Source organism: Zosterops lateralis (assembly GCF_965231275.1).
Source record: "Zosterops lateralis genome assembly, chromosome: 2".
NCBI classification, from domain to species: Eukaryota; Metazoa; Chordata; class Aves; order Passeriformes; family Zosteropidae; genus Zosterops; species Zosterops lateralis.
In genome coordinates this window covers 94,118,108-94,143,876 of record NC_139763.1, presented here as the reverse complement: position 1 = coordinate 94,143,876, position 25,769 = coordinate 94,118,108, and the positions used below count along the sequence as shown (strand labels likewise).

At 43.7% G+C, this 25,769-nt stretch overlaps 1 protein-coding gene across 1 annotated transcript in view; it reads left to right on the top strand.

The window, feature by feature from the left end:
* Positions 1-231: 231 nt before the first annotated feature.
* The window catches only part of GAP43 (growth associated protein 43), a 52,705-nt gene continuing 27,167 nt past the window's right edge, over positions 232-25,769 (top strand). Inside the window, exon 1 of the mRNA XM_083854969.1 lies at positions 232-356. Coding sequence (XP_083711095.1) covers positions 327-356 — 30 coding nt within the window. The 5' untranslated portion in view covers positions 232-326. The remainder of the gene's footprint in view (positions 357-25,769) is intronic.

Below are 25,769 nucleotides of genomic sequence, written 5' to 3'. Positions count from 1 at the left end.
GTGGGGGTGGGGTGGGGAGGTGACGAGTCGGGGAGAGCTGGTGAACAATTCTGGGAAGGGTAGGGAGGGAGGCAGGGAGAGGCAGCGTGTGCATGTGTGATGAGCAATAGCTGTGGACCTTCCAGTTGCTGCTAACTGCCCTGGTGTGTGTGTGTGTGCGCGTGTGCTCGTGTGTGTATGTGTGTGTGAGCGAGAGAGAGAGGGAGAGAGAGAGGGAGGGAGGGAGGGAGGGAGTGGAGAGGGTGGGGGGGAGAGATAAGAGAGAGAAGAGGAAAAGGAGAGAGGAGAAGGAAGGAAGAAGAAGGAAGGAAGGGGACAATACGATCATGCTGTGCTGTATGAGAAGAACAAAACAGGTAGAGCTTCAGATTTTTATATTTATTTCTGTTGAAAATTCTCCCAGGCTGCTGGATGTCCGTGGGGTGCGTGTCTGCCTGAGTATGCGAGGGGCTGGGGTAAGGGCTGGGGTAAGGGGGGAGGAAATTTCAGCTGCTTTCAGCAGACGTCTATTTTGCAATTCTTTAGCATCTTGCGACTGAAGGTTCTTTTCACACCCTGCAACGTGACTGTTTTGCCTTTCCGGAGCTGGTGATGTGGGGAAGGGGGGTGGCCTGCATCCACATTTGGGGGAGCTACCAGAATCCCCCCTCTATTTTTTTTTTTTTTTTTTTTTTAATAGGGGCAGTTATATTGCCTAGGATTTTCTGTCTGTGGCTTTGAGGGTGTGGATGGGGCGGGGGGGGTGGTGGGGGAGGTGGAGGGGAGTGTTGCGGCTGGCAGGAAACGTGATGAGATCTGGCTCTACCTTGGAGAGAAAGGAAGCAATTCTTCATCTTATGCCAAAAAAGAACGGATGCCCAGTGAGCCTTGATCCCTGGTCAGAACGCTCTCAATTGCTCCTGTTTCTGATGAATGGGAGCTGCTTTATGTGCCTGTGCTGTGAGGTGGCGTGGAGGACAGGTGTACTCATTTTTTTGTGTTACAACAATCTGAGCAAGAATTAACCTCAAGGAATTTTATTTTTTTTTTAACTTATGCTATAGTGAAAAATCCAATTAAATAATAACAAAAGCATTAGCCCAAAGAATGGGAGAGTCATCCTCTTTGCAATACCCTTCATAGTACAACCAGTTAGACAACTGTGCACCAGCTGGTAAAGAGACAGAGGACCACGCCTCTGTTAGCTCTGAACTCGGGTGGGATAAGAGAAGCTCGCGGTGTGAACCTGTTGGAAACCCGCTCATTTTCTTTCCTGGTACCGCCTGGCTTTTGCTATAAGGGAATTGAGATGACGAGAAGGTTTGGGTGGGGGCTAGTTTTCAGTGTCAAAATTTCTGTGTCCAAAATGATAATGAAATTAGAGAAAAAAAAGCTACTTGGATCATTTCCCCCTCACCCTTCCCCCTTATATTTTGTGTGAAAGCCCAAATCTGCTCCTGATTAAGAGAGCCTTTTTGGCTGAACCTCTTGGACTTCCTTGGGAGGATGCTGGATTTATGCAGTTGCAACTTTGAGGCAGGAACTGACCCTAGATATCTTTGCAAGGCATTTTAGAAACTTCCAAGAATTACTGATTTGTAAGTAGTGACAAAGAGCTTTGGTTCTTGTTCTGAGCACAAAACTCAGCTAAGGCACAGCACCATAATGGTTACTTTATATATATACACGTAAATTTCAGTGTCTTTTACACTGTAGCACTGCAGTATTCTGTTCACAGGCTGATGCGAGTAACCACAGTTCCTGTGAACAGCACAGTGTTGGAAGAGGATTCAGGTTAAAGTGTGTTTCTGAATGGAGATGTGTGTGTTAGCAAACGAAGGAGAAATTTGTAGAATAATGGGGAGGGGCAAGTGATGGGGATAGAAAGAGACCCTGCGTCATCCTATGTTTTTCCTCATGCAGGTTTTTCAAATGCTTTGCAATTAATGATGTGCTCACTAAAATCTGGAAGGAGGGGGTGAAGGCTCGGGGGGAGGAACACGTTGCAGTCAGCCAGCAGAGCACGTTCTGATGGCAAATACGGGATGAAAAGAGCAGAGGAGGAGAAGGAAGGCAGACAGGGAGGCAAAGTGACAGAGCAGTGGGCGGAGGTGCAGGGCAAATTTTAAAATAAAGTAGGAGCCCTGGGGTTCTTTGGAGTCAGAAGCGAGCTACAGGGGAATGGGGATCATTCTGCCCATACCATCATGTATATATTGGTATCTATTCTGATGTATCTATTCTTTACCCCTCCCTGGGCTTACTCCCGTCCTTTTGTATTCTGTGGCACTTAGGGACGCGTGGCGCGCAGGTGCCTTGCTCGCACACAGCCGCGTGTCCGCACTCCCGCACGGATCCCCCGCATGGCACACACCCCTGTGCGCGTTCACGGGCGGCGCGCGGCCCCGGCTCAGGGTGCGCACCGGCACCGAGCGCTCCGCCCTGCACACGCCGCCCGGAGCCGCTCCAGCCACGCCACCCCAGTGTGGAGCCCAGCTCCTGCTGCTCTACCTGAATACACGCCGCGACTGCCAAACGGGCAGTGTAGCACCTCTGATGGTACACCAGAGAAAGCTCTGGCTGGGAGAAGAGAAAGACCTCGGTTTGCAGCATGTGCTCTTCCTCTGTCCCCACCCAGACCTTTCACTGAGAGGAAAAGATGGAGTGGGTTCTTCAGCACTGGCAGGAGTTTCCTTCCCAAAATAAAGCTCTCCTCAAATTATTTTTCAGGGGAAGTCCCTGGTGTCCCGCCTTTCTGGCAGCTAAAGAGCAAAATGTTGAAATTACAGGCTTGGGCGTGGAAGAAATCTCTTCACATTTGTGTCTAGGTGTGCCTGTGTGTGTCTGTCCTCCCACCCCTCAGAGACAAATATGTTCACACGCTCATACCTTGCAGATTATTCTTTCTTGTGGGTGCGATGCCAGTGTGAAGAGTGAAGTATTTGACTGACTGACTGTGCCCGCCCATGAGAGATGTAGATAGCAAAGTGTTGTCATTTCTGCCTACAGCTGACTGCAGCTCTGAATCTGAGCCCACAAAATATTCAGCTGAGAGGTAGCATAACTGAAAGGCTGGGTCGAGATATATCAGAAAACCTGAGCTCAACCTTTCCTGCCGGCGAGAGATGCAGTCAGTAACACGCAGGGCTGGGCAGTGAGATAGGTGGCTAGAAATGCAAGTGTTGCATGCACTGCATACTAGAGCAGATGGACATTATGGGGGTATGTGCTCAGTATTGGATTGCATGAGTGATTAAACAATAACCCGCAAGCAGGTTTCCCACTTGTGGGTGAGATGAGTCTCATTCATCACCGGCCATAGACGACGGCTTCCCTCCCGTTCCATCCTCACCCCAGCGCTGGAGAGCCAGCGGCTGCAAAGGTTTAAACCTGCCACACCCATCAAATCAAAGGAGGGAGAGGGGAGAAGAGGCAGTCTGCATTTCTTCCCCCTTCCACACGAGCAGCATGAATAAACAGGGCTGTACCTCTAAAGATGCAGTTTAATGCAATTGGAGAAGGCAAAAGCATTAGGGAGCAGTTCCAGCAATTACAGCCAGCCGGTGAGGTGGCTTGTCATTCCAGGAACTGCAGAGGTGTACAAGAAGGAGGAAATGGAGAAAAAGAGAGAGAGGAAGATGCCTGCAAGAGTTAGGGTTTTCTTGCCTCAGGATATTAAAATGTCTCAGGCTTCATTTAGGGTAACTTAATTATACTGCACAATCCAGATGCTTCGAAACTTGCAAGGCGTGGTCTTACCTTTAAACACCACTGTGGACAGAGGAAAAGATATTTTAAAAGAAAGGTATCTATTCACACCCTTCCTTCCACCACTTGCCAGCATGGTGTAAATCACCACAGATTGCTGATTTCAGGGCAGAGGCACTTTGTCTGCACCTAGGGAGAGTCTAGCCACTGCCTCTGCCTTTCTGAGAGACACTGAGCAGCTTCTGTGCTTCTTCCAGTAAACAATTGTTCCATGGAACTTTAATTACTCCAGATCCTCACTATTTCTCTTCCTGGGGCAATACCCCTGAGATTTTGACTGAGAAGGGTGTCTCCAGAGGAACAGCCCTCCCATCACCCTCTCCTCCACTGCCTTTGCTGACTATTAGAGACATTGATTTCTCCTAGATCATGTAATGTAACTGTTCTTAATGGCACAGACAAGCCCCCTCCTAGGGAACTAATTGCAGGCAGAGATTCCAGTGGGAGAAGGACAGTGGTAGTGCTTAGTGGGAAAGAAACCAGTCTATGGGTCCAAATTGTCTTTGGCCACTTGCTCCTGAATGAAAGTCCCAGCAAAAACCAGTCAGGCAGTACCTGCTGGTATGCAGAGGCATCCCTGCCTAGAGGGCTGCCCTGAATCTTCTGTGTGACCATGCCAGGCTGGGGACACGTGTGCAACCCAAGGAACAAACATGGATTATCTGAGGGCTTGTCTTGGCCTGATGCTGGGTCTGCCTGAATGATCTCAGAGCTGCTCCTGCCTCAGGATGAGGAGAAGAGCTGTAGCTCCAGGCTCTGTCCATGCCATGCTGAGAGGGTGGGCACCACTTGGGGATGAGAAGGACCCTTCCTTCAGTCATGTGGCTTTGACTGACTAGAAGGAGAAAGTGCAAAGAGTTTTCACCTCAAATCCACTCTCATTTCAGGCCACCTGTGCTGGACCCTGGAGATGAGCTCTGTTGGTTAGAGCATGGTGCTATTAACACCAAGGTTGTGTGATCAATCCCTGGGTGGGCTGTTCACTTAAGTGCTGGACTTGATGATCCTTGTGGATCCCTTGGAACTCAGAATATTACCTGATTTGGATTCTGTGATGCCATAATCCTGCACAGACATTATATTTCCCTCTCCCTGTTTCCCAGAGATCAGGAATTTCTCACTGCTGGCAGCTGTCAAGTTGCAATGCCTTCTTGTGCTAGTGGGAAAGTGGACAAGGCCCATTGGCCCTTGCTAGATGAAGACAGGCTGAGAGTCTTGCATGATGCAAACGAAGGATGTGTATTCCTGTTTGGATTTGCTGTGGTTGTGCTGTGAGGCATGTGCTCCTCATAGTGTCTCGTTTGCTCCATGTGCTGTCCATGGCAGAGGACCTGGGGCAGAAGTGGGTTCTGCCTAATCTCTACCAAGCAGACTGGGGTATCTCAGTATCTACTGAGGGATTGGCGCGTTAACAGGTAAAACAGCAGCTATAGCCTGAAGGTTGCTTCTGCTTTTGGATGAGATAGTTTGAAGCACAAGCACCAGAATCACAGAATATTCAGAGTTGAAAGAGACCCACAAAGATCATTGAATCCAGAATTTAAGTGAATGGTCCATATGGGATGAAACCCACAACCCTGGTGTTATTAGCACCATGCTCTATAAGCTGAGGCTTCTGCATGGTTGTGGAAGGCTGGTGGTGCATTGCTGACTGCCATTTGCTCAGTGCATGCACTGCTGGCCCATCCATCCTTCCTCCTGTACAACCCTCCCGTTGTCCTCTTCCTCAATGTAAACGACTTGTGATTCCTTTGTTGCTTTGGGTTTCCTCCTTACTCGGGGAGGGCTTTTTTTCAGGTTTGAGAATGAACAATAGCTCTGATGACAGTGCTCTAAAGACACCTGAGAATGAGAAACCTGTTGATGGTAGCTCTCTGTTTTGATGCCCTTTGGAAGTCACTGTCTGATTCCCCTGTTTGCTGTCAGTCTGACAGGTCTCAGGGGTAGATTTGGCAGCAGTCCTTGCCTGTCTGCATCTAGGTTTTGAAATCCCAGTGTTGAGTGTTGTAAAGAAATGACTGTAGCCCAGTAGCTCTACACAGAGGAATGTTGGGCTAATGAGAGGAGGTTGGCCATCCAGAAAGGCATGGTGGAAGGTACAAATGCTTGCTAGTAGAATACCTTGCTGTGGGGAGTAGTAGAGCAGGTACCCAGGTGAAACACCTTTCTAGATCTGAACTGGAAAATCAAAGTAAGGAATCCATCCACATCCATTTAATCTATAATTCCAAGACCCTCCTGAGCACACCAGGAGGTGACATGTAACCTCAGGGCTCTGATGGCCTCATGTGGAGAAGGTCTTTATATTTCCTTAGGGCTCTTTCTATCACCTGCTGAGTGCGTGTAAAACTCGATGGCTTTTCATGGTTGTGAGCACCACAGGCCAGTACATAGGAATTGGTTTAGGGAGAGCTGGTTTCTCTTTCTGGCAGTGCTATTAACCTGCTTTCTCACTTGATCTAAGCATACATTCTCTGACTGTTATGGCCATCTCTGCAAGATGCTCCTTTAATTTGGAAACTAAACAATTAATGTGGGGAAAAAAAGGGGGTTCAGAAGCCCTCAGGTGCTTTGCTTTAGACAGGCAAAGCTCTGCTTTATCCATCCTCAGTCACTCCTGCAGTGCTAGGATGTTTATTAGCCTCTTAGCACAAACCATTGATTTTCTTTCCAGACCTAGGCTTTATTACAATGGACCAGGGCCTGAGAGTAGGGCCACAACCTAGTTTTCTCCCTTCTATTCACCAGTGGTAGCTCCTCCCTGACCACCAGAGTGATCCAGCCTACAATATGTGTATGGGGTGAAGGAATAGTGTAATGAAAATAGTGATTTGTTTTTAATACATTAAAAGGAATTTGTGCTTTTGGAGTTACACTGCTCCTGCTGTCTCCTCCTGTTACTCATTCTGTCTCCTCTCCCCATCTGTTCTGCTCCTTGCCTTCCCTCTGCTCCCTTGACCATGCAGTCCTCCTGCTGCTCCTTCCCTCCCCAGCTGGGTCCCAGCCCTGTATTGTGCTGTGCTTCTTGGGAGCTCCTGCTGGCAGCATCAGCCACCCCTGCCAGGGTCTGGCTCCCTTCACCTTTCCCGGCACCAGTATCCGAAGGAAAACTGGGTTCCTTCTTCAAGCTCCAGTTGCTTTTGTATCTGCCCCAGTTCTCTACTTGGGCAGAGCTGCAGCTGACACAAATGAGCATCTCTAGACAGAGACAGTAAAGTGGTGCATCTTCACTTCTCACCTTGCTGTTGGCTTAGGTAAAAGGTTGCCCAGCCACAGCAGCAACTGGGAAGGGTATGGCTGCAACAGGAGCAATGCATGCAGTACAAACCAGTCAGCATTCCTGCTTTCCTGATGGTTCATGCTCCTTCCAGCCTTGTCCCTTGGCTTCTAATGCCACTGTTGGGTGGCAGGCTGTGCTACATCTGTCTTGTTGGCCCAAGACAGGATGTCCTGAACCTGCCAACCAGGGATGGTTGGCATTTATGTCTCAAAAGGGAAGCCAGGATGTACTTACAGTCTCTTAAATTATGACCAATAAATGTCAGTCCCGTTCATTACTCATCTTGCATCTGAAGTTTCTTGAATTAATTCCAGCCATAATCACAGTATATCTCTATTTATAGAAAGCTGGGACATCTCACAGAATTTAGGCATTCTCTCTGGAGGATACACCTTTCTGTAAGAGCTGGTAATTAGTAAAGCTAAAGACTCATTTACCTAGTTTTAATGCCCCTAAAATTCAGGGGTGCAGGGGAGTGCGTTTGGATCTGAACCCCACTATGAAGCTAGTTTTATTCCACCCTTCCCATAATTGCCTAGAAGTGCTACTGTGCTCTCAGGAACTTTGGGGTTTTATGAATTGGGACGATTTCTAATAATTGGTAATGTACAGAATAATTTACAGTTCCAATTATTCTTATTACTGTTAAGACTTATCAATTAGCATTCAGTTCATCAGACTATTGAGTGGAGTCTAATCCATTTATTTTATTAATAGCATCCAATGACCTTATAAATCTGCAATGTTAAGTACTCCAGGGTGTGCAGGTTGGGCGCCATGGTACTATGCTATGCTCTTTTGCAGAAGAGGCCAGTCATTTATATTAATTCAGATTGAAAGCAGCAGGATGTAAACCACAATGGTTTTGAGCTAACCATTGTTCTCCTTGTATCATTCCACCTTCTGTCTGCCTACAGCTTTAGGAGTAAGGCATTCAGTGGTGGATTTATAAATAATTTAACAAAAATTCATCTAGGTTTGGAAGGGTAGACATAAAGAAACAGGTGTCAGTTGCTGATTTGCTGACAGTAAAATTGCAGCCCTTTGGTTTCATGTAAGAGTGAAATCCACTGCTGGAAATCACCTGCTGAGCAAATGCAAGGATGGCATCCATCACCTGCTTGGCTGTTCCTGAGAGGCGTGGTGAAGCTGGGAGACAGTACTGGAATGATGGGGAACTGAGGCAAAGGGGCTTTTAGAAGCTGGACCAAAAGGTTTACCCCCAGCAGGGACACTTCCCTGTGTTCCTTAGAACTGTGAATTGTCACTTTACCTACTGTTAACATTTTAATTCTTAGCTTGTTACATTGGAGAAGTCAGACTGGCAGCTTGCAAGAACCCGGATTGCACAGGCTGAGATGATTCTGTCAGAAAGGAGACTTGGCCTGATCAAAGATGAAACACCATGGGTTTAACCCTTCATGTATTTACATTTCCTGTGGAAAACCCAAGAGAATTTCAAGTCCTACATAGAGTTCTGAGGACTGACAACTGCAACAAAAAAATTGGCATTTAATGTTGACTGTAAAAATTACAGTCAAAATCTTGATAGGGATGCAACCAGTTGTGCCTAAAGCACAGCACTGGCAAATGCCTTTCCCTTGTATCCTAAATTCCACTCAGAATACCATCTAGAAGAGATAAAACCCTAAAGAAAAGACAAATGGAGCAAGGAAAAAAAGGATCTCCCACCAAAATAACTGAAGAACTGAAGCCAGCTCAAATCTCCATGAAGTAAACAGAAGTTGGATAATTTCCAGAGAATAGTTAGCAAAGTTAATGTATGAAACAATACTTGAAACTCAATCTTACATGGTAAAACTGGATATGCAGCAAAAAGAACCCTTCATTATAATCTCAGTGTACAAGATACTGTAAAAGATTAAAAAAAAAAAAAAGATGACAAATTAGTTAAGAATTACTCCAATGGCTCATAGATAGAAACTCTCAGCATATCTTCCTCTAAAGTTCAGTTAATCCTTACTTATATTCATTGTTTTCTTGCTTTGAGTGCTATGATTCCGCAAATCAGGAAGAGATACCATGAGACAATGCCTTATCTTGTAGAATTTAATTAATTTTTAATTAGGGTGTGACTGTCAAGAGGAGAACGAAACTTCTCTCAGTATTTTACCATTGTTCTGAACTGAGAAATAAGGGATTGTTCTAAACTGAAGTGTGTTCTTAGAGGTGTCTACCATAGGCTGTAGAACTTTAGAGCTTCCTCCCTTCCTAAAGTGTGGAGGTGCCTAAAGCCCTCAGACAATTACACTTAAAACTGTAAAGTCCCCATAACATTCATAGGCTGTTTACTGGTATGCCTAGATGATCCTTTTATAAGCCATAATCAGCTCAATACACAGAATACACAAAATAATAATTGAGCCAGAGCAAGATGGTTAAATAGTATCATCCTGACTATGTGTTTATGGTGGGCATGGAGAGAAGAGGAGAGCTGTGGTTGAAGTTTTACATCAAGCATTGTCAATAAGGCCAAAGCATTTTATGCCCATTTTGCATGTCTTCAGTAACATGATCAGCTGCAAGTTGATGGCTAAAAGGCATAACAGGAACCACAAAGGAGGAAGATCAGGATCTAGGAAAAGGGCAGACCAATCAGGATGTACTGATGTAAGATGGTTCTTTAAAGTCATCCTAGCTTATTTACAAAGGTGAGGGAAGCAATCTCTGAACCATAAGCTTTGAATGCTTTGAAGACTCATGAGGGCTGGATGAGGTGTCAGAAGGCTGAAAACAAGCAGAAGATAAGAAATTGCAGACTACCCAGTTTAACTTCATTCCTGGAGAAAAAAAAAATGGTGGAAATAATCAAATAAAGGAGATTATTAGGAGCCAGCACAGATCTGTCAAGAACAGATCGTGTCAAACTAATTTAGCTTTCTTCTGTAACAAGCCTTGTGGATACAGAGGAAGTAGTTGTCATACCTTGTCATTTGTAAGGATTTTGACATTATCTCAACAGTCTTTTATCATAAATGAAGCAAAGAAACATATTCCAAAGGAAGACACTACAGCAGGGAGGCAGAACTGGTAGATAATTTTACTCAATGAGCAATTCTCACTGATTTCCTGTTGAAACGGAAGACTATTGAGCAGGTTGCCACAAGCTTGTGCTGTGGCCTGCCAGTGCTTCATATTTTCATTAAATACATTGTACTTTATATCATAATATTAACCTGGATAACTGTCTAGAGGAAGTGTTTTATAAAATCTGCAGAGAGCATAAACCAGCTGTGGTGAGCTGGAGGAAACCGCTGTAATTCAAGAAAAGCTTGTCAAACCAGGGACCTGATTTGAACAGCATCAGAGTGAATATGAAGTGCTCTTCATGGGAATGATTAATAAATTGCAGCCAGTTCTACATGGGAGACCACAGGCTGCCCTTCAGGAGGGGAGAAAGGGTCTCTAGAGGACCACAAGCTAGGTTAGAATGTCGTCCTGTTGCCAAGAAGGAGAACACCATCTTACCAGACTGTGCAAGCAGGAGCACAGGCTGTCAGACATATCTCATAAGCCTTCAGCTCTGATGGGCACACAAAGAATTCAGCTGAAATGTCCTGCCTTAGTTTTGTACTGCACCCTGAGGAAGTGTGGTCCAGTGAGAAGGTGTAGACTGGGATAGTGAGAACTGCTTGGGGCAAAAGGAGAAAAGACTGAAATAATTAGGGTTGTTTAACCTAAAAGGAATAAGGCCAAGAGTGGTCCAGATGCTAGACTGGCAAGTGAAAGAAAGTAGGAGTAATGTGTTCCTGCTGCCCATGATGTATAAAACTAGAAGTAATGGTCTTTAATGGGGTGTCCAAAAAGATTGTGATGCACTGTGATATACTGAGTAAACTGGCAGCTTCAATCACTGAAGGACTGCAGGAAGTACATCTGGACCAGAGGATGGACTAAATGGTCTCTTGTGCTCTTTCAACACTATTTCATATGATTGTTATCAAATATTCACTGAAGCGGAAACTGGACACAGACTGTTCTCTTGCAGATCTGTGCTTAACCAGTAGGATATAAAGTGATATTTACTTCTGTATGCTCTCTGTCTCTGGCCTGATGATTATTTAATTCTTCCATGGAAAAAGCCAAGGAGCTTAAGCAGGAAAAGCTTGAAACAGCCTGCACTAAACAGTCTTTTGTAGGAGGGAGGTAAGACTTGAGATCTTTTCAAGTACAGCAGAGATTGAATCAACATCTTCCATAATTCAGAGAAGCTAGTGTGTCCACTGAGATATTGAGTAAATACCTATTTACTACATGCTGTCAGAGAGGAACTAGAGTTGTTTCTTTCAGTGCTGGGGTTCAGGGCTTGGATCCAAACCAGAAGATACCTCCCCAATAACCAGAGCAAGATGCCTAAACCCAGACTGTTTAAATATCACTCTGTCTTCAGCATTTGTTACAGGCAGGTTCAAAAGGCATTCACTTGGTGTATTTTGGTACTGAGGTGCCCAGTTCTACCCATATTTTCTAGCAGACTTAGGGCTATGGTTTCAGCAAGACATCTCACCTTCTTCCTAGACTTAGCTCCAGCTCCTGAACACAAACATCTGCTGGAACTCCACACTGATGTGCCCTGTTCATCATCTTCACAGAACAACTATTACATGGGATTTGTCAATTGGTGGCTTCTTTTACCTGCCTGGCATGAATTGTCTGAAAGCATTTGTATGGCAGTCACTCAGAAATTCCCAACCAGAGTGCTGTACTCCTACTAGAAGTCACTTTCAGTGCTTAATGTCCTCTGCTGCCATTATGATGTGTCCTAGTGGTTGCTGGGAATATAGAATTAAACATTCTGAGATATAATTCGCCTTCTCTGGTATTCTCATGCAGCAGAAGAGCTATTGCTATAGAAGAACTAAAGCTGATATGTGGTATCTTCCAGTATCTCATGCTAAATCCATATAACCCTTAGGAAGATATCCTTTGTTTATTCCTGAGTCTTTTTCACAACATAAGAAGGGGAACAAGACACCCTGCCTGTAGTCAGGATTACCCAGCTTCTGGGAGATGAGATAAATTGCAGTAGTCAAAGACAATCTTTTCATCTACATCAAACTTTGCTGGGCTTTTCCTGTTTGGACAAGAATTTTCTTGGTAGGGGTCTTCTTCAAATAGACACTGTGGTTTTTTAATTTATTTGTCTGTTGAGATTAGAAGAATAAAGCTTTGAAAGCACAAAGAACTTTGCAGCCATTTAATAGGTAACAGTTGCACCTTTATAATACAGAGGAAGAGAATGCTATGATTTCAAATGATGAAATTTCCTATTTTCTCTCTTTTTAGTTTACATTTAAAAGAAAAGATTAAACACCTTTATTAAGCATACATTTAGTTTTCAAAGTCAAACACTTAGAATACAGAAAGTTAATTAAAGAGGTTGCCTATCCATCTTTAATTTGTCTTCTTCATGAATAGACTTAAAAATGTGGTTCTTAATTATAAGATCAAACACTGGTACCTTTTATTTTCAATAGGATCCCTGTCTCATTCAGTGCACAGAATGGAATATACTTAAGGACTGAATGAGTTTTGCCATAAACGAAACTGATTTCTATAGGTCTCCTGTTTCATTTACTGCCAGTGATGAAGGTTATGTATTGAATCGGGCAGGGGGCTGTTCAAAAACAGAAGAATGGTCTCATATTTTGGCAATTGAATACTGGCCTGAAGAATTAGGCTTTTTCCTGCCTTTTGTCACAAGTTCCTATGTGATGTGAAAAGGCCGCGTAAATGAGGTTTTCCATGGGTGGCCACTAATTGGTGTGTTCTTATTTTCTGGGTTCTCAACTTGAGACACCTGGGGTCTGACTTGCAGAAGTGCAGAGCTGGTATTGTGTGGAGGTTTGCTGTCAACACACACAGAGCTGGGGAAATACTAATCCAAGGCATCACAAATTGGGGACCCAAAATTTGTTGTTGCTCTGGCCATTTTGACCTTAGTCTCCTTTTGTTTGATTTTAGTGTCTGTAAAATAGAGATAACAACCCCACCTATCTCCCGTGGAGAATATCCATTAGGGCTTGTGAAGCAATGAGATATTATGGCAAAATAGCAACACACAAAAAAAAAAAAACCCATGAAGAAATCACTATTCTGAATTCAGTGATGGGTTTGAATGGTATATGACAAATAGGGCACTTTGCTATGCTTGAAATTAAGGTAACAGGAAAATACTGAATTGCTACCCATTCTGTGAGCTCTGTCCTATGTAGTAGCTGAGGTGGGGGACACTTTCAAGGGAAAAGAAGATATATAATAAAGACTATTAAAAGGCATCTGCAGGAGGAAGTCAAAGTGAGGTTTCAGTGGTAGTCTCAATTTTGCATTTTCTGTTCTGCCTTTAACATGTGCCCAGAAAGATGTTTGTAAGACAGTACAAGCAATTTTATGTTATACATGAGTCACATTACTTTTAACTTGTGCCTGTGAATGCTAGGTTGCAAAATAATTTGGGAAAAAATGGGCCAAAGCCGTTATCACTGAAACTGGTACTACACTTTTCATTGATATTGGAGGATTTCCGCTTAGATCCTTAAAAAATCAATCCTGGAACACTCTTGTTATTACTCCATTTGTATGTGAGGAAACTGAGGCACAGAAGAAAGTGGAATAATCTGCTGCAGTAATTCTGGCTGTTTTCTCTGTATACAACCAATAGCTTTTAAACTAACATTCACATTCCTTCTGAATGAATTAATCTAGAAAGGACAGAGAAAGGATAGGTTTGTTCCACTCTTTTACCTCTCCCTTCTCCTCACCTGGAATAAATTGAAAAACCAAAATAATTTGTTTACTTTATTTCCCAGTCTTTTTTTGTGCGTGTCTGTGGGGTGGAACATGTATCTGCCTACAGGATTCTGTGGGAGGATCTCACAAGGAAGAACTGACCCTGAAGTAGTGGAAGCAAGCAGGTCTATGCTATCATATCCTATATTCTGAGCTTGTGGTGTGTTCATGAAGTTCTGGGTTGTTGTCCCAGAGGATCTCCAGGTGGAGAGGTTGTGCTCACAACAGGGTTTGGATCATAAGCTTCACACCAGGCACTTAAAAAAGAGATCAAAGCCTTCAAACTGCACTTAATACTGAGCCTGAGAAGAGGTGAGAACCTTGGTGGTACACTGTCACACACTTTTATTGATGAGAGCCTTCTCCAAATCTGAATATGCTGTTGCTATTGTGCAGACCATGAATATTTGTGCTGCCTTTCTCAAGTCTCTGGTGTAAGATGGGACACAGTTTTCTGGTGAGGCACAGGTGGGGAATTTTTCCTACCATGGCTACATATGTTAGCTGCTGAACTGTTGTGTTGCCTCCTAAGCCTCTGTGTCCATGGATTATCTCCAGAAGAAATTTACTTCTTCAAGGGGTGCATGAAGCACTGGTGCAGAGCTGACAGTCAAGCCAGAGTGATTAGAAGAATTATTTCATGGAGGCAGTGTAGGTGGCCAAAAGGGAAGGTCTTGTTCACAGGTCTGGAGGAAGGACACTGTCCCTCTGCCACTTAAGAATGGAAGTGGAGAGGCTGTCAGTGTAGGGAAGAAATAGACCTTCTTGCCAAGTGAAAATGTGGTTGTCTCTCTGGGCCAAACCTGATGCATGTTTGCCAGGAAGGCAGTGGAAATGTAGATCTTGTGTTAGCTTTCATGAGATAGCAGGAATTTTATAGTCCCTACTATTCCCAAACAAATGGGAATTTAGGCTAGTCTTGCTGCAGCTCTTGTGGAAATGTGCACTGCTACAGCACAGTAATGGAGGGGATGCAGAAAAGGCACTGGACTACATCTGGAGATAATTTTATTAGAAATATCTGTGATCTTGGGACTTCACTGGCTTCTTATCCCTCTAGGAGGAGAAGCACTGGCCACAGCAGATAATACTGTAACTTGTAAGCATTTGCCCTGGAACTGAGGGGGCCTTACCAAGCTAAGGTCAGCCTTCCCATGTCACAAACTGCAGTAAGTTGCCCCACTGGCATGGCTTGCTTGCTTCTCTTCTATGGTTCTGAACTGTCCCTGCAGAGGGCAAAATGTGCTTCTTATTGCTCTGCCATTATATCCACCCAGATCCATCTTTCACATATGATTCATTTTCTCTCAGCTTCATGCATTATGATATCATCCCCAACCTGTAATTTTTCATCTTCTCTTGGGTACTTGCCTCTAAACTCTTCTTGCTGCCAGGTGCAGCAGACAGCAGAGGATGCTGAGTACCTCTGAGGGGTACCATACAAAGCAGTTCTGCTCTTTGGAAAACCCTTTGTGAAAGCTGAGCAGCATAGAAATGCCTGGAGAAGTTAATCAGACTTGGAGATAGACACAATTTTTTAAATGACCAAAAGTTCAAGTATTGTGGTGTAAACAGGAGGTCCTTTTACTGCCCGTGGCAGTGAAATAGTGCTCAGTTATACAGAGCATGGAAAGTGCTAAACAGGATTTCTGCCATTCCTTTGCTCCATTTTTATCAACGCCCGGTGCTTCTGCCCTGCAGCAGCCCTGCTATTCCAGCTCTGATGTTCCAGGGTAGCTACAGAACCGACAAAAAACTAGGCAAGGGTAGAGCTGATCCTTTGAACAAAGTAATTCTCTGTTCAGTAGCTTTTTGTACATATTAAATGATTAAATCTTTAGAGGGCTTTTCCCTGATGCAGTAATTGTGCATTCATTAAATTTGCAGATAAGATGTACTTTCTATTAATATTTTTTACTAAAAAACACCCTACATTTTCCACGGATGATCCTGCCTCACCTAATTCAAGGATGGACAACTTGTGGCTTTGGACCCAGAGGCAGACACTGAGTGGATGACATATAACTCCCACAATGGACGCACAGAATCAGAGAGTCATTTAGGTTGGAAAAGACCTTTAAGGTCTTTGAGTCCAACCTTTGTCTGATCTGCACCTTGCCAACTAAACCATGGCACTGAGTTTACTTCTTGAACACCTCCAGGGGTGGCAACTCCACCACCTCTCTGGACAGCCCATTCCAATGCATGACATCCTTTTCTGTGAAGAAATTCCTCCTCATGTCAAACCTGAACGTTCCCTGGTACAGCTTGGGGTTATGGAGACATGTTGTATCACTGCCAGCACACTGCTGATGTTACAAGTGCTTTTTCATCTGTATCTCCATGTGAGAGGAAGCTCCCAGGGCCTTCTGAGGCCACCAGCTTCCTACAAGCTCTGGGACTCAGCTGGGGACCTGGCCCCATCCCATCCCACACTGGATGCTGGCACCCTGGGGAGCCATTGCTTGTTTCTGCTTGTTGAAAAATCCCACACTGTGCCTAAGGGCTCTGGATAGGGCCTTGACACCTCTTGGACATTGAAAGTTGTTTTGGGTTTTTTTGGCTTTTTTTAGTAGGATGCTGATGAAGCCAAGAGGATTGAGCTCCCATGATGTAGTTAATTACATTTTAGAAAGTGAAATCTGGGTAAAAGTTGAATTATGCCACATTATTGGGAGTGGAAATAGATTTAGACTTCAGCTGCAATATGAGCTAATGTATGTGGGATAAACACCATGGAGAAATCATGTTAGAAGAAAGTTATTAAAGATGCTAAGGCAAATATATATATAAAAAAATAAGCCAACACTGGGAATGTAGTTGCCTGTGCAACCTCAGTATGGTCTCCTCTTGTGAATGCATTTCAGTACACTTTTAATAACAGGAACACATTTTTCTTTTCAGGGATTCTGACTGCATTCAGGTCACAGAATGGACAGTGCTCACTTAATGAGCAGTTATTCAATATTTTGAATTCTCATAATAAGTCAGTGTGTGACCTCCACAACTTTGCTTAATAGTATTCAAACCTTGCTCTGAAATCAGAAGTATTTTCTCCTGAGCTGCCTTGTGATTCTGAGCACATCCCTAATATCACTTAGTAAATCTTTGCAACACCCATGTGAGATAACTGAGTATTTTTACTCCATTTTTGCAGGTGGACAGCTGAGGCATGAAGAGTTTGGTCAGCAGGATGCCCTAGTTTTATGTCCTGAATTTCAGAAACAGAGGGCCTGACCTTTATTCATAGTTTTTGTTTTCAGTTGCACATATCTGAAAACATCTCCCATTACTGTCAGCTGGTGCTCTGAGTTCTCGGCACTGCTCCAAATCAGACTCAAGGTGTCTGAAGTCAGCTACTCAGAGATGCAGAGCTTGCCACTTGGAATGACCCCATGAAAAGCATGGGCCAGGATAACAGAGGAATCAGCAATAAAGGTGGGGCAGGGGTGTAGGACAGCCATCTGTCAGCTGCCTTAACCCTGGGATCCTCTGTTCTCCTTTGCCAAACTTTTCCCTCCTGCATTTTAACTTTCAACTTCCAACTGCAAAAACTAGGACCAAGATTTTAAAGTAATCCCTTTATACCCCCGAGTTTCCTAAGCTCCAAATATCCAGATTTCCTACAACACTTTAAGTCTTCTTTAAGATACTTTGTTTTACTTTGCAATCTCACAGCAGATATTTACAAGCCTTTTTTCAAACAGTGGCAGGGTGGTATTAGGCAATTTACAGAACTGCCCTAACAAATAAGATTTATATAGGCAGGAGTCTAGCAGGATTTTCAGAGAGCCTTGGTGCCTAATTCGCACTGGTTTCAATAGGATTAAGGCAATGAGGCATTTGTTAAGATCCCACCATTCATTCCTTAAAACCTGGCCCTTTAATTCTTTTTTTGAGTCAAGTTTATAGGGAACAACTAGAGCTAAAGCATAGGAATGTATACTAAAATGTTAAATAATTTGTGGTAAAGTTCTGTGAGAGTACAGTCGGTAAAACAGGCATCTTGAGGGAATATGTTATATTTTCTTCGGGCTTCAAAATAATTGCTTCTGCAACCAAAGGAAATTGCATGTAGAAACCTTTTTCTCTACTTTGCACTGAAATCAAAATGTTAGTCACCTGAAAGCCCCAGCAGGTGCAATTCTACATTAGTATCCTCAGATATTCTAAGGATCAGGCAGATTTCAAATCTTAGCGGCTGGTTTGAGAGAGTACAGAAAGTGTTTGTACATTCTTTCTGGAAAGGATCAAATGAGTCATGTTGAATTTGATCTGTTTGAAAATATTCTATACCTAGGGTTAATTTCTGATTTAATTTCAGTAGGATTTAGTGAATTCATTATGCAAACTGACTTCAGGCAGTGTATTCGTTGCAACTTACTCACTTACTGCACTATGTTCATAGATATGTGTGCATTTGTGACATGTAGTTGGTGAGAGTTGTACAGTATTATTTCCTCTCCCTGATTGGGAAGGAGAGAAAAGAAAGTGTAACAAAAAAAACCAAACAAAAGCAAAAACAAAAACAAACAAAAACAAAACAAAAAAACAAACAAAAAAACCCCACAAACAAACAAACAAACACCAAAAACCCCACCAACAACAAACCAAAAAACCAAAAAAACACACACCACAGTCCAGGGCGAAAATTTTAGATAGATAATCATTCACTATGATGGAATATGCATGGTTTTTGCATTGTTTCTATTTTCCTGACAGAGGGACCAGTTAATATGAAAAACATAGTACAATAAGTGACGTGACCTAGCCACATAATGTAGACATTTGCATACCATAATCTGGGTTGTTTGAGCAGACCTATGATTTGCTTGACTCTAAAGATGTGTCTCATGAACTATTTGGTATTTTTATTGTTAATGGGTCAATAAATTGATCTGGCAAGGACCAACCTTGTTATTTGACTTCCCGAAGAAGCAGAATCATGTCTTTCTACCAAAAAATAACACTGTATTTAGGTGATGCCAGGGGAAAACAAGCTGGCTGCTGTAGTGTCTGAATTGTTTTTCCTCTGTAAATCAGTGTGTTCCCTATGCCCTCTCAACACACTCCCATTGTCTTGTCTCCCGTTGCTTGTTTCATTACTTCCTTTCCTACACCACAAGGGAGATCCTTCCCAAGGCCGTAGAAATAATGGTTGTCAGTGTTATAAATCCTTATACATATGGTTTTTATTAGAATGGGCACCTCTTCCTTCATCTGGAAGGAAAGAGGATAGGAGCCCTGATGGAAACTCTTGGACAACCACTGATGAAGGTTTGACATTCTTCTATTTCCTCTTACTTTTCTTGGTTTGATATCCTCGGAAAACTCCTAAATGTGCTGAATAGTATTTGAGGGGAACTGAGAGGAAATAGAGCAGTCAGACTCGGGACAGAGTCAGCAATCCACACAGGTTGTTGTCTATAGGACATGGCCATTCATAAGTTCCTTTAAGCTCTTTTTTTCCTTTTCTTTATCCCCAAATGCTTAGCTATTTTCAGCTCCACCTATTTTAATGGCTGCAGCTTTTCCTCCTGCCTTTGGGAGTCTGATCCACACACTGATTTATTTTGAGCTATATTGCTAATTACTATTTTTGTAAGTATAGTGTTTCATTATTCATTGAAGCTGGGGAGACATTTTAGTAATTTCTCAGTAGAACAAATGTAAATTCAGTAATCAAGTAAGATCTCTGGTTAGGGTTTAAAAGGGCTAGGAGGAGTGATCTGACAAAGAAGCTGGTATGAAACTGAGAGCTATTCATATATGAAGGAGTGTTACTAAGAAAGCAGAAACAAACTAATGTCTGCATAGACAAGATGCAGGGGCTGGCTGAAATGCTGGGAGGAATTCTTTAGTTCACTGAAGGAATAAACTGCCACAGGAGCCCAGAGTAATTTTTTGGGGCAAATGTCCAGACTGGTAAAAATTACTCCTGCAGGGTGGATGAACAAAATCTGCCATGCTGCACTGTACAGGGAGGGTCTAGCAGACCCTGGAGATTTTCAATTATTTCCTCTTTAGTGTGTGACAAAGCTGCTCAGTGTGAACTGTCCCTTACTAAGAGAAGTGGAAACACTGTCCATTTTCTCGTGTTAGATCAACTGTGCAAGCTTCCCAGTGCTTTCTGTCTGGCTTTACCTGGGTTTCTGAGGGAAGGAGGTTCCTATTCCAGAAACCCGTAAGTCCTTCTCAGGACGAGAACCCTATTTCCATATCACACCTGCACCAGAGTAGAAAGATGTGGAAGTAGCTCTGTAAACTCTGCCTGCCCAGCAATGCTAGGAGTCCTTGTCAGGGTCCCTTTTCCCTCAGCTTCTCTGCCAGGGGGCCTCTGAGTAAAGCCCCCCACAGGCTGGGCTCCAGGAGTTTCTGGATGTAGAGTACAGTTCTGCCAGAGATGCACCAGTTGCAGAGTCATCTAAATTGTGTGCCCAGGGAAAAGACATTACAGTATGCTTTGAGGCTACTGACATGCTTCCTGACTGAAGAATGGAAAAATACTGGAAGACCTTACGACCAAAATACTAAATACTTATTGAAGCCCCCTTTTAAGAAGAACTTTTAAATGGGAAGCCTGAGAGGTGAAAAAATTGAAATAAATAACAGTTGTCCTGCAGTAGGAATGTTAGGAGAAGATCTGGATGACTGTTTAAATGTGGATGTGATATACTAGCCCTTATAAGTGATGGATGCAAAGATTTGTCCTTTTTTCTCTAGCACATCTATTCAACATGTTCCCTTTGGTTGGGGGTCTTTAGAGCACTAAAATAGCAGGGTCCACAAAGGAGTTTTTGCAGCAGGCACTGCAGGCTTGCCTCCCCCTCCCCCCTTTTCAACAGAATTGAATACAGTAAAGGAGCAAAGGAGGAAACAAAATGGCTCGAAGCCACATGTGCATTTCCCATAGCTCAGTGCCAGGATGTAGAAAAAGTGATTAAGCCCTGGGGTTACTGGGTCTTGTGTTCAGGATCTTCCCAGTCAAAACCATGCCTGCACTCAGGTGACAACCCACCTGAAGAGGGGAGAGGGGAGAGAGGAGAGGGGTATGGCACAGCATTATGCCTTCAGGACTGTGCTTCTCAGGAGTGACAGCTGCCATCACAGGCCTGACTGATCAGTGCTTGGGAAGCACTGGAGTTACACAAACTGGGCATGGTCTCAAGCAGTCAACTCCAGATTCTTGGGTGAAAGAAGCTGTGTCATACACATCCCCTCTGGAGACCTTCTGGCAGACATTTAAGCCCCCTTTTAGGATGTTCTCATCCTGCAGTGACAGGAGGAAGTAGATAAGAGCATGGCTTAAATATTGCACAATGCTTTACTGAGCTACACACCATGGATCTGAGGTCCTTGCAGCACTACAAATATTAACTTAATTATGTTCAGAGTCCTTCTGCAACTTAACAATGTCTCCATTCATAAGTTGTTTGGAGCAGTGGACCACAGAGGTCTTGTAAAAATTAGCCCTAGCAAAATATCACTGGAATCAATGAAATGCAACTCTGCTTTCATCATCTGACATTGCTTTTGGCACTGGACTTTAAACAAGGTTTCCATACAACTGTTAATAAGTAAATAAGTTGAAATAGAAGGAATAGAAAAAGATGGTCTGGGTCTTCTCAGACCTTTCTGTGAGTCAGCAGTATGTGAGAGCTCATAGAGGGACTAGTGATCTGTCTCCTGTGTTTGATAGCTTAAAAGTAGGTCTCAGTCCTCCTGTTCTCACCTGTAGTAGTGCCTAAGCAGGGAGGAGATATGGATCTCTCTCCTTTCTGTGCTTCTATTTTAAACATGAATGAGAAATGAACACTAAATGTAGGCCAAGAATAATTTCACATAAGGTTTTCTGTAAGGTCCCTGGCATCCAAGACATGGAGTGGCTGTGAAGAATTCAGATTCATAAGACAGATCCATGTCTTACCCACTGCTTGTGGTGAATTCATACACAGGCTGTCACAACAGTCCTATCAGAAACCTTGTAGAAGACCTGTGGGGCAAATATCAGCACTAGTGCCACTGAAGTAAAGGAAGGTGGAGACAATGGCCAGAGCAAGCCAGGGGGTGCATAGCGGCAATCTCTGTGTCAGTCAAGCCCCATGAGAACATGAAGATCCACACCACAATTCAATGAACTGAGCTTTCATGAAGATCAGATCCAGACTCAACACCCTTATTCTCTGTCTTCCAGCAGCTAGGCTGATATCCTGTCCTAGTGAAGCTCAGCTGGTGTTAACAGGGTCAGGAAATCCCATGGAGGAAGAAGCAGAGCCAGTAGGGCTACTTCTGGCTGGTTAAGGAGAGGCCATGCCAGTGAGACTTGTTGAATCCATCAGAGCCAGAAGCTGAGAAAAAGCCAGCTGCCCCAGTGAGAAGATAGAGTCTGTACCAATAGGTAGAAGCCTTTGCACTGGATTGCTGCTCTTTGAGGATACAATTATCATGGTGTACACAGAGTTCAGCACTGCAGTTGGGTTGTGGTATTGGTCTATTTGGAACTAAAGCTGAAGAGGCTATGGGAGAGGATGTCTTAGGCAGAGCCGTTTTAAAGCCAGTCTGTCAAATTGTGGAGACCTACAACTGGCTTTTTGGGTTTTGCTAAGAGCATCTCTGATGACTTGAAAGATTGTATGGTGCTCCTGAGGGAATGAGGAGGCTGTTGGCTGAAGGTGATGCTTGGGGCTAGACTGTCTTTCAAGACTGGAAAAACAAAAGACAAAGGTCTGACCAGTAGGTTAATGGAACAGTAAGAAAGGCAGTATTTACTGTACTGGCCTTGCCAGATCCCAATCAAAAATCCTGGTTTCTGCTTTCTTCAGCTCACCCTGTAATTTCAGCTGGGATACACACCTTTGTACCTCCTGAAGTTTAATTGCTGTATGTGATTGAAGGCAGAGGTGGCAGCCACAGGGTTTCACCCCAGCTATAGCTGCAGTGCAGGAGAAGAAACACCTTTTCTTCTTTGTGCAGGTGTTAGGTATAAAGTAGTGGTGGTGTCACAAAGGGCAAGTCCAGCCTGACTAACCTAGTGGTTCTTTGTGATGGAGTGACTACTGCAGTGAATAGGGGAAGGGCTACAAATGTCACCCTTCAGACTTCTGCAAGACCTTTAACATAGTCCCCAGTGACATCCTTCTCTCTAAACTGGAGAGACTGATTTGATGGGAGGACTCATCAGTGGGTGAGGAATTGGTTGGACAGTTACCTCTGGAGGGTAGTGGTCAACAACTTGGAGCCCCTGTAGACACCGATGACAAGTGGTGACCTTTAGGCATCCATAAGGGGACCAGTGCTGTTTAATGTCTTCCTCAGTGATAGAGACAGTGGGATCAAGTGCACCATCAGCATATTTGCAGGCTGAGTGCTGTCGACAGGCCTGAAGGATGGGATGTCCTGTGTTGCCATGGAGGGAATGAGGTAGGAGCAGGACATAAGTGTCTGCTTCCTGTAGAAATCATTCTGGAGACCCTGCATAAGCCTGGACTCTGGGGAATCTCAGCAGCTGTTTGCCCAGGATCTCAGGAGAACAAGTCTGAGCAGGAAATTAACCTCTGTGCCCTGGGTGCAGCCAGATCAGAATCAAATGTGTCCAGCTCTCCTGGGGGCAGGCTCTCTGAGCCACCAGAGGCTAATAACAATTCCCTAAAAAAAATTGTGGAGTCTGAAACTAAGCAAGCAAGGGAAAAAAAAGCGGCTAGGGGAGAAAAGGTTGGAAGGGAGAGACATTGATAATACTGGGTTTCATGCTGACCTGCTTCATGGTCAGCAGACTATGGATTCAGAGTCTGAAAGTGCTAGTTCAGAATAGTCCACATAGCAGCAACCGTCCTTGCCCAAACTGCCCCAAACACAACCAAACAAACCACACAGTTTGAGCTTAAAAAGATAAATTTTTTTTTAAGTCCAGTGACATCCAAGCTTGCATTTCTGCCTAAGCACATCTACATCAAAAATTACCTATTCTTTGAATGGACTATTCTAATCAAAGCACTGTTCAAGGGAAATTTTTTCACCTGGCCCTTTTGCTGAATTTCTTCAATATGGGCTATTTTGGGAGTAGATTTACACTGCCAGCTTGGATACCTTCCTGCTTCCTTTCTAGGCTTTGATCCCTTGATTTGGATGCCTCCAGACTGGTTTCTTCTGGGGTGACACAAGTATTTCCCTCCAAAAAGGAGACTAGACACAACTGACAGTACAGTACACTCCAGAATCCAACCTTAAGCAAGAGCACAGATGTTGATTGTGCCAAACACTTAAGACCTTTGACACAGTGTCCACAGACCCTGTGCCCTGGAGTGCCCTCATACACTTAGGCCACAGCCCAGAGTATATACACAGCCTTGGCATGAACTATAAAAGCATGACCTTCTCAAGTTCCCACCCAGTCCTGTCTCTGAGACTCTGGGCACTTTCAATTGAAAGATGAGTGAGTGCAGCCTGTGCCCCACAAGTACCAAAGTGCTCCATAGAGCCCAGACCAAACCCAAGGCAAGTGTTTTCCCCTGTGAGCTTCTCTGCTTCAGAACCATGAACATCATCCTGAACATGATCCACTTTTTGTCCCCTTCAGGGCAAGGCTCTACTCTCTTTCACCCAGCCTGCAAAGGCAACACAAGCAGTAGTGAGTGCCTTTTTTCCATTTAACTGCTGGAGCTGTTGGAGCTTCAGGGTGGTAGAGGACACCATGATTGACCACCAGCTTAAGAGAAACAGGGTGACAAACAGAAGGGAGAGTCATAAAACAGGTGAGGAGAGTATGGACTTATTGAGAAGGCTCACTAGAAATAGCTAAATAGGTCTAGCTTAGATTATCTTCTACCTCTCTTTGCAGCCACTGTACGCAAGTGAATAACATCCATCCATCTGCCTAACTGTCATCTTATTTTAATCTAGGCATGATAAAGTAGAGGTGAATTTTTCTATATATACTATATATATATATATATATATATTTATATATATATATATATATATTTCTATATTTTTCTACATATAAGGATCTTGTAAAGGAAAGGGTAGAAACTCCGTTGTTAGAGGATTTGAAACTGGAGAGCTGAAACCCTGCTAGTTATACCCTGGGGAACAATCCTGCCTAGACCTCCAGAGGGATGAGTTAACCTTTTCTTTCTCAAGGGTGTTTTACCTACTATCACCATAGTCATCCTGGGAAAATAAAGGAACTCTGTTTGTTTCTTCCCCTTGAAGACAGGTTGTGCTGACAGGTGCTGTCCTCTAGCCAGGTGTCTTCACACCATTTAACTGGGTTAAAAAAAAGCTGTTCTTTGTGCTAAATTGCTTCCTCACTTCCCAAAGCGTGAAAACCTTTTCTCTCTTTCACGTGTCCATGCTTCACTCCTTCTGGGGAGACAGCTGGCCTTTTTTTTTTAATACATTCTGCTCCTTAAATGCTGTCTCTGAGACAAATCAGGTCATGTGGAGCCAGGCCCACGAAAAATGCTGAGGTGACTCAATCCTGGGAAATCATTGGGAGTTGGATGCCTAAATTCCTTTGTGAGTCTAGGCCCAAGTGGCTCCGAGTAACAAGAGTAAGAACATACATTGTGTTCTAGTCAAGAACAGAGCATGGGCTGAGATGCATCTTAACCCCACAAACAGCACAGGTGTTTGGGTGATTCAGTACTAGTTCACCTAAATAACTGAAGGAAAGATTTCCATAAATACTTTAGCACAGACGTCATGAGAAAGGAATGACTTTGGGCCCTTATTTCTTTGTGTGAAGAGCACAGTTGTTTGTTATGGGTTATTTTTTCAATAACAGTCATGTATCATATTTCTCTTGGATGAAATGGATGCAGTGGGTTATTGATAAGTGTCAATGTCCTGTGGATACCCAAGCTCTGGCCAGTATTGATGCCTTGTCTGGTGAAAGGTGTGTAAGTCCTAAATCTGGGCTCCCAGAATGCAG